General features: G+C 40.5%; 1 protein-coding gene across 1 annotated transcript; it reads right to left on the reverse strand.

The window, feature by feature from the left end:
* LOC307256269 (proton-coupled amino acid transporter 1-like) lies at positions 1 to 8,504 on the reverse strand. The gene is made up of 11 exons (XM_080035178.1): positions 8,391 to 8,504; positions 7,411 to 7,558; positions 7,092 to 7,182; positions 6,490 to 6,578; positions 5,380 to 5,469; positions 4,924 to 5,008; positions 3,737 to 3,964; positions 3,251 to 3,349; positions 2,492 to 2,658; positions 2,076 to 2,245; positions 1 to 1,662 (listed from the first exon to the last, which is right to left on the reverse strand). Exons 2-11 carry the CDS (start codon positions 7,524 to 7,526, stop codon positions 1,430 to 1,432), a joined length of 1,368 nt encoding a protein of 455 aa, XP_079891304.1. The 5' UTR covers positions 7,527 to 7,558; positions 8,391 to 8,504; the 3' UTR covers positions 1 to 1,429.
* Between the last annotated feature and the right edge of the window lie 708 nt (positions 8,505 to 9,212).

Consider the following 9,212-nt stretch of genomic DNA (forward strand, 5'->3'; position numbering starts at 1 on the left):
TATGAAAATGCTGATTTATTTATAGGCAACAACAATTTAACAACAAATCATCAATAAACAGCATGACTGCACGCTGAACATGAGAGGTGTTCTTTCTTTTACTTCGGGATAAAAACATTGAAATGATTTGTAACATTTGTAACAGAAATGTGATTCAGGCAGCAATATATATATAAGTTTGCTCATATTGGCAAAAGCTACTTTGCCAGAACAAGTAAAGCCTAGTAGCAAAAGCCCTAACTGCATTTTTATAATGAGGTTCTGTTGGTTTCTAGCACCCTCTTTGGACAAAAGCGGTAGTGTTTTTAGAGCCTGCTGTCCTAAACATCTTTGCAGGTGCAGGCAGCACGTAGGCTGCACTGCCTGTTATGGAAGTGAGTGACAGAGATAGCAGGATGCACCGCGAGTGAGGTGATGTATTTGCACGTGACTATATAAGATTAATAATGGTTGTATGACGATGCTGAAGCAAATCAAGCTTTGATTTTGTACTGTTTGGGAAACGGGATGTTAAAGTATCAATTCAAACATTCTCACTTTCCTCTAACCGTGCTGAAAGCTTTGGTTTTATACAGCCAGATATCTCAACATCCATGCTGGAAGTATATCACCAAACCACTCTAATGCTATCTGTCCCTTTTCAAATCCTGGTTATGTAGTCTACGCAAGAATAGCAAACAACATAAAGGTCTAAAGACAATCAAACACACTTTAAAAACATTTAAATATGAATATTCTTTATCTTTCATGAAAATGAAAAAAATGTTTTTTTTTTGCATTGAGCTTTACAATTAAATCAGATCCAGAGCTTTTATATTAGGTGATTGTGCACATTAACACAGCAACAACAACGCTGCATTATAATACTTGCTGCCTCTGCGAAAATAATTGCATTGCCTTGCTTAATTTTTGTACACATAAGTCAACCATTTTCTCTGGTATCTCATTCAATACATCATAATAACAAGACTCATGCATAGCTCATAGTTATGGACTTTTTGAACTATTTAAAAATTATGAGAAATAATGACTGACACGATATAATACTCCTTGAATGGCCGCCATATCCAACAGCAGTACATTTAAAAAATAAACAAATAAGACGATAAATTGGGCGACTGTGGCTCAGTTGGTAGAGCGGGTCGGCCGATGATCAAAGGGTTGGAGGTTCGATCCCCGCCCTGCCACCTGTGTCATAGTTGTTGTGTCCTTGGGCAAGACACTTCACCCACCTTGCCTTGTGTGAATGTCGATAGTTAGCCTGCTATCGGTGTATGAATGTGTGTGTGAATGGTAACGTGTAAATGGGAACAGGTCTCCCTTGTAAAAGAGTCTTCGGACTCAATGGGATATACCTGTATAAATAAAGGTTAAAAAAATAAATAAATGTGCCCTAAAACCAAATGGTTTCTAAATGGCCCTGGGTTTACTACTTGCGAGCGATGATTTCCCCGACAGTAACATAGGTTCCTGTGAGGAACCCGAGCAGCCCGATCAGGCTGATGATGAGGTTCTTGATGACGGACAGCGGCGACAGACCCTCTGAGTGAAAGGTTACAATCTGGAGCACAGGGGGAAAGATCAGCGCCAGGAAGCTGCTGCTGACCGAGCCCACCAACGAGATGACCAGGTCCAGCTCTGGAATCAAGACGGCCAGGGCACCTGGAGAAAACGACAGACAGACAGACAGACAGACAGACAGACAGACAGACAGACAGACAGACAGACAGACAGACAGACAGACAGACAGACAGACAGACAGACAGACAGACAGACAGAGCACCGTTTAACAGGATTCTGTGTTAAAAAAGACAGTCTCCATAAGCTTTTTAATGTTGTTGTTTGTTGGTGATTTTTCCAGCAAAAAAAAGAAGATGGATGTATACCATGGAATAGAGGCATGCTGAGAGATGTATGAGGTCAGAAAGATGACAATGCAATGGACCAATTGACATATAAATACAGTTGTGCTGGTGGGGATCGTTTCAGGGATCAACCTAAATGCCTGAACAGTCACAGCATCACTGAAGCCCCTTTCACACATTGTCACACTGAAATGATGTTTTTCTACTGACATGTGATGATGACCAGGACGGCGCGGAGCAGCAGGTTGACGGGTGTCTCCCACCTCTGTGACACACGATCCAGTATGGGAGGGATGAGGATCTCTGCAGGGACATAGAACTGCAGGGCGAAGGTGACGAAAATGCTAAAGCAGTACATCAGCTTCACAGCCTGGTACGTCCTGGAAACAGATTGAAAGAAAGAGGTGTGTGTGTGTGTGTGTGGGGGGGGGGGGGGGGGTCAATTGGCAGAGAAAGAAATAAAACAGGAATCTGACTAATTAAGAAATGCTGGGCGGCAAAGTAAATCAAGTCAGAAAAGAACAGTGTGCCGTCCAATGTCAAACCCTTCTTATCATACAATCAAAATGCTACAAGTCTGGTAACAGCGTCTATATGTAATCCTGGGAGTGTTGATGGTATCTTACCAGCAGTTTGGCAGGCTGAGAGTGATGCTGCCTCCTATTGTGTCTCCAAAGCACATATATCCTATGGTGCCCAGGCTGATGTAGAGCATGGTGACAATGCCCATCCCTGTATACAGGACCGGGATGAAGCCCTGAGGCCTCTGCATCTTGTTCTCCAGGGGAAGAACCTGCAGACACAGGGAGATGAAAACAAAACCAGACTATCAATAGGACAACGGACCAAAACGGATGTATGCAATGTGGGTCATCCTCTCCTTTGATATATGAACAACATTAAGGTAATAGTCAACATAAAAATATAAAGATTATTTACTATGTTGTATAACAGAGGCTCCTGCACTGTACTCTACATATTAAGTGCATTTTTGTTTAAAAAGGAATGATGTTCTGTCTACAGCTTCTGCAGATGTATCTGATCAGTGCACTTAAAACACCTTTCACAAAATGCACTGTGACTCTGAATTGAACTAGAGTTTACCAGGGTGAGCTGTATGTGTGAGCACAGATTACTACTACCCGGACTTTCCCAGGACTTCACACTGGCTGCCTCCTAGTCTTATAAATCAGGCTTTGTTGACAAGGATTACAACTCTGCCTACCTAACTTACACACTGATATTCAATGTGAACAGTGCTAAAGAAAAAAAAAGTATACTACCATGTGTAAATGCAAAGATTAAAAGACAAAAATGTCTTCTAAATGACATGTAATGTAAAAAGTGGATACAAATGACTCTGATCTCTTGCTTTCTTCACATACCACTCCGATTCCTTCAAAGGCAAAGACGGCCGTCCCAAAGAAGAGAGGGTAGTCTATAGCTCGGCCCACTTTGGGTAAGTCGATGGGGTACTTGATGTTCTGGAGGGGGAGAAATTACATGAACATTAGCTTTAATATAATACCTTCAGCATCAATGATTTTATGATCCAAGAGTGTGTTGAATGCTCATCTCTGACTGGCTAATTTGTTATTTCTGTATACCAGACTACACCAAATCATAAGTCGAATTTTTTGTTATTAAGAAGTCTATTAGGATAAGTTATAATTAGATTCAATAGAAACACCTTGTGTCTTTGTTGGCCAAAGTTTACAATCAGCTTGTGATATGAAATAATTGAATAGGGATAGGTTTTTAAAATAATTGAGAAATAAGCAGGATAATGTTGTATAAAGTCAATCGTCAATTTTTGCTAAAAATGTAATGAGAGCTAAGCCAAAATATATATAAATCCTGTGTTTACCTACCGTGATGGAGTAGAAGTAGATGAGCACCAGGCTGATGGTCATGGCGATGTTGGCCACCAGACACAGGGGAACCAGGTAGGTCAGGTCGGGGGTGAACACCAGCAGGATGAAGAAAGGCAGGAAGCAGAGCATGTAGAGGCGGGAGTCAAAGCTGGGCACCAGGGCCTGTGTCTGGGTAGTGTAGTTCATTTGGCAGCTGAAGGTGGTGGTCTCGGCTGCTTCCACCACCTGGTAAAAGGCACAGGACAGAAGGGGAGCAGAGAGAAAATAAACAGTCAGGTTACAAATGAAAAAAGTGATTTTTGCGGAATTAAACGTTGAGTCAGCGTTTCTAGAGAATGCTCGTCAATTGTCAAAAATCTAAAATCCGCTACCTGTCCATACTGTGGGTGAAAGGTGAAAAAAACAAATATATCCAGTGTCAATACACAGCCTAGGCTCTGTAAACTGGTATGTAAACAAAGGTTTTGAAAACAAAAAGGTGGCGCACCCACAGTATGGACAGCAGTAAGCGGATCGTGAGGAAATATTTGTTGATTTTGACAAAAAGCGTTGGCCAGGATTGCTGACTCCACATTCAAACCCTTAAAGACAGGATCGACATGATAAACAGATTATCAAAATGCTCACTGATTAAGTGGATTTTGAATTACTGATCCATCATTCCACAAGGCTTTACCAGGAACATAAGTTAGTTCACACTATTAAAAACAAGTGTGGAAGAAGAACAAGACAGTGATTTTATAACCACAAACTCCCAAACAAGTCGTTATCTCTCAGTGAAGTTTACTTTGTAGGTAGCAGTTGATGAAAGTAGGAGACCCCTTACCCTGCTTTAGTGTCTTCCTTGTTTGTATCTAGTGTGGTAGCATATGTGTAAACTTTGAGCGCACATTCTCAATTATGAACATACAAGGGAAATCCCCTCACATGACTATGGGAACTGCTATATATATGAACTGAATACAGTAGTAACCTACATGTGACCATCCGCACATAGGTCATACATCCGTTAATGAAGTCAAATACATTCATTGTGCACACCATGGATTTATTCTATAGAGTTCTTCAGTTCAGTGTGTGTGTGTGTGTGTGTGTGTGTGTGTGTTTGTGTGTCAGTGTGTGTGTGTGTGTGTGTGTGTCAGTGTGTGTGTGTGTGTGTGTGTGTGTGTGCGTGTGATCATTACATGCTTCATACTGTCACCGAGGAAGACGAAGTAGACACAGCAGAAGCCCAGCTGGGTGATGATTAGAAACACATTTACTGTCTGTCTGAGGGAGACATAAACAGAGAGAGAGAGAGAGAGAGAGAGAGAGAGAGAGAGAGAGAGAGAGAAAAGAATGATTTTACTGTGAATATTAAGCCAGACCTATTCACACAGAAAGTCTGGAAAAAGAATAAACTACAGACTTATTTTTTATAGAATCAATAATTAAATGTTGCCATCATATATCCACCCCCTACAGTATTTAGACCCTTATGTGCACTGAAACTCTTCACTTTAAAACACTTAAACAAACCTTTTTTTTTTTTAAACAAATCAAACCATATGTTATAACTATGTATATGTATCAGAGGGACAAAAGACAAGCGATAATTGTTTGCCAACTGTAGACTCAATAGTTAAGAGCATTTGTCTTACTTTCCCAGTTGTGAATGTCTCCTCAACCACGACACGTTGTCCATGCCATACTGCACCGCCTCGCCGTAGGTCATAGACGCTCGGTTCAACCTGGATAGGGAAAACAACACTTTTGATGTTGCCATAGTACTCTCTTCATCTGTTTTTAGTAAGACACCACTACTTCACACCTCCCCCATTCTGCATTACTATTTAGATATAATGCATGCATTTTCATTATCTATTCACACAGGGGTTGCCTGAACATCTGGAGAAGAAAAAGTAAAACAGCTCGAAAGGAGTGGAGGTGGAAATCTAAATTGTATCTGTTCATGTTTTGTTTGTTTTTTAAATGTTAGCCTTTATTTATACAGGTAAATCCCATTGAGACCGGAAACTCTTTTTCATGGGAGACCCGACCATATTCCTACGTTTACATTCACACACACATTAATACACCGATAGCCCAAGTTTGGGTTATTCATATTGGGTTAATTGTTTGTTTTATTTACGGCAGACGTGCGTTACGATGTGTTATGTTAGTTATTGTGATAGGTGTGAATGTATTTTAAGTATTGTCTCCATGTGATGACTCACTCCCTAGACACTCACAGTAATGTTAATCAAATACTTTTTTAGATAATGTTATTCAAGAAGGTACTGAGTATCAAAACCGATATAATAAAATAAAATGTATAAAACATTATAACCCCCGGGGGCATCCCAGTAGCTTAACTGGTAGAGTGTGTACCATTGAGGCCAAAGTGCCAGGTTTGATTCCAGCCTTCTGCCCTTTGCTGCACGACTTCCAACTCTCTACCCCTGTTCCTATCTATCCCTCCATACCATCCAATAAAGCATGCTTGGAAGGAAATTGCCAAAATGAATGATCTTTAAAAAAAAAAAAAAAGCTATAATCCTGTTTAGCTGGAGAGGACACAATACTGTAGCTGCATTGCATTGTGGTCTATTATGATTAGTATACATGATGAGTACACAAAGACCTTGATATTTACTTTGTGAGGAGGAACCGACAATTCAGTCAGAAATCAGTTAGCCTGAGTGGCATCCGCTCACTGCAAGCAAATAGTGCTTTCAAAATGGTCAACACTTACTAGGTGTTTGACTTACTTTGCACTAAGGTGATGGGAACACTGGACCAGCATCCTCATACAGTCGATTGTTATGAAACCCATACACAGCAGGCTGATAGGTCCAAGCTGGACAGAGAGGGGCACAGAGACAGAGGTCAGAAAAAGAGAGTGGGTTATGTTGTTCTTCATTATATCTTGTCTCCCTGCTTTGACCACAATATTTCACTTTGGTGCAACATGGGCAGTAAATGTTCTCGCACCTCAACCACATATCGTAATGACTCTGTGAAGGAGGCCTCTGGAACATTAGACATACCAGTGACAAAATAAAAGAGAGAGGGTCACGAGCCACCCCTGATCCTAAAGAGCATTTATCTAAAATTCAACAGTTCTTTAATGAGCCATCACATGTTAACTTGTGAATAGAATAAGCTCACAATATCACATGAACACACTATACTCTACAAATAACGATGAGGCTGACGAAAGGTTCACTGTCTCTACTGTAAATCAAATTGTATTGGTCTGAATGTCAGGAATATTTGATAGGAACGGAAAACAGAATCTTATTTTGTGTCCCCAACCAGACAAGTGCAAGTGAGCTGGAGTGATCAGCTAATGGAATCTCTGTGTACTTACCACCAGGCCTGCATTTTTGACAGCTAGAGGCAGACCCAGCAGGCCTGTACCAATGTTCCCCTTCAACAGGTGGATAAGAGTCTGACAGAAACTGGAAATGTAAAAAAAAAGAAAAAAAAAAGTAATTAAAATTAAATGAAACCCAGCTAAGTCTGCCGCTACTATAAGTTAACAGTGCGAAAAGATGCACATCAACATCCAAGCGGTGACCCAGGCATGTCTGAACAATCCCTTTTTGAGATTTTTCAAATCATTGAAACATATCATATTGTCACTGACTGTTTTCTGTTGAGTCAGTATAAGATTGTGTAATACTTACGAGGTTCCCTTCCGTTCTCCAATCTGTGTTTTATTTTCTTCCCAGCTCTCCATTCCATAGTTCCGCTGGGCTCTGGAAGGTACCGGGGAAGAGGGACAGAGAGGGAGAGCATCCATTTCAGATGGATTTTGGTCTGAGAAAGAAGAACCTGAGGCCAAGCAGACGGGAGAGGAGGAAAAACAGGAATAGGTCAAATGGGGTCGATCAACACATGTGGTTAAAGGCCTACTTCACCGGTTTGAATATGAAAGTGTATTGAATTCTGAGATCCTATGTAGTATAAATGTGTAAAAAAAATTAAAATCGGTTCATCCTAGCCTGAGAAAAGGCAGAAAGAGTGTTTTTTTTAACCCTATATTTCTCTTTCTCGTGACATCACAGAAAGAGAAATATAGGGTTAAAAAAACGTACTTTGTAAATATTACTGTGATGTCACAGTAAAAGACATCACAGTAATATTTACAAAGTAAGTTTTTTTTAACCCTATATTTCTCTTTCTGTGATGCCACGAGAAAGAGAAATATAGGGTTAAAAAAAACACTCTTTCTGCCTTTTCTCAGGCTAGGATGAACCGATTTCAATTTTTTCCGCACATTTATACTACATAGGATCTCAGAATTCAATACACCTTCATATTCAAACCGGTGAAGTAGGCCTTTAACGTGCAAGGTTCTCTGCACACAGTATTAACGTCAAAGAAGTAAAACTCCAGCAAACACATACAAACAGCATCTCTGTGAGACCAACACTATTCTGATTATGGCCTTCATTAGGGTCAAAATAAAATTACAAAGATCGTTTTTTGAATCGATTCATAATTAGCAAAAAAATCGATTTAAAAATTATAATAATTATATTTATTATTATTTTATTTTTGGTAACACTTTACAATAAATGTTCATTAATGAACTGTTACTTATTGCTTAGTTAATATCAGAAGTGTCCACGCTCAGGCTAATATCCAACATTCAGTCACTTACCGGTGAAGACAGTGCTCTCCCTTCCTCTCCCTGTAACACTGCCGTGTGGTTTTTGTGTTCAGCAGCTTACTGGTGAAGGCAGTGCTCTCGCTCCCTCTCCCAGTAGCGTTGTATTATTCTCCCTACATGATGGCTCATGTATGTGGCGCCTGCGTGGCCTCTCTTGAACATTCATTTAACAAGCTGCATTACTTGTGTGGTTATGCTGAATAGCATACAGATCCAAACTTGCTAAAGTCCTCCCGTATGCAAAACCTCTAACACAAGTGTGAATCATTTGCCTGTCATACTTTGTAATGAACTGTACGCATAGCAAGGCTCTCCTGTACTCTCCCAGGTATTCCAGTTGAAGTGTTGAAGGCAGCTTGCATCACACCTAACCCATGCCTTCTTGGCTTGAATGTTGTGTGAGCCAGCACGTCACCTGATGCATTAGTAGTGATGAATGATGTTCGGCTTGTTGATTGCTTTGGGGCCCACTTCTGTTTTTTTCCATCTCACTGCAGTCTCAAACTCACTTTGTTAAACTCACACACTGGTCCTTTAAAGTGAATAATTCCCTTCTCATCCTCCTACAATCTCAGAATCTCCTCAATCCATCATGTGTAAATTAGTGAAAAGATTTACTTTGTTCATCTGAAGCCAGAAATAAGAGGCATTAGAGTTATAATACTGTCTGATGGTGAATCCGTCGCATGAGGACTGTGGTCGTACGGGTCATTGTATCCTTCTTGGAGTCAAACAATGGGCCTCTTCCTTGTTCTGCTCACTCAGATGTGAAATGTGAGATCGACCTGCCGAAGAAACCGGTTTGGATCGAGT

This window comes from Ammodytes marinus (genome assembly GCF_949987685.1).
Source record: "Ammodytes marinus genome assembly, chromosome: 10".
NCBI classification, from domain to species: domain Eukaryota; kingdom Metazoa; phylum Chordata; class Actinopteri; order Uranoscopiformes; family Ammodytidae; genus Ammodytes; species Ammodytes marinus.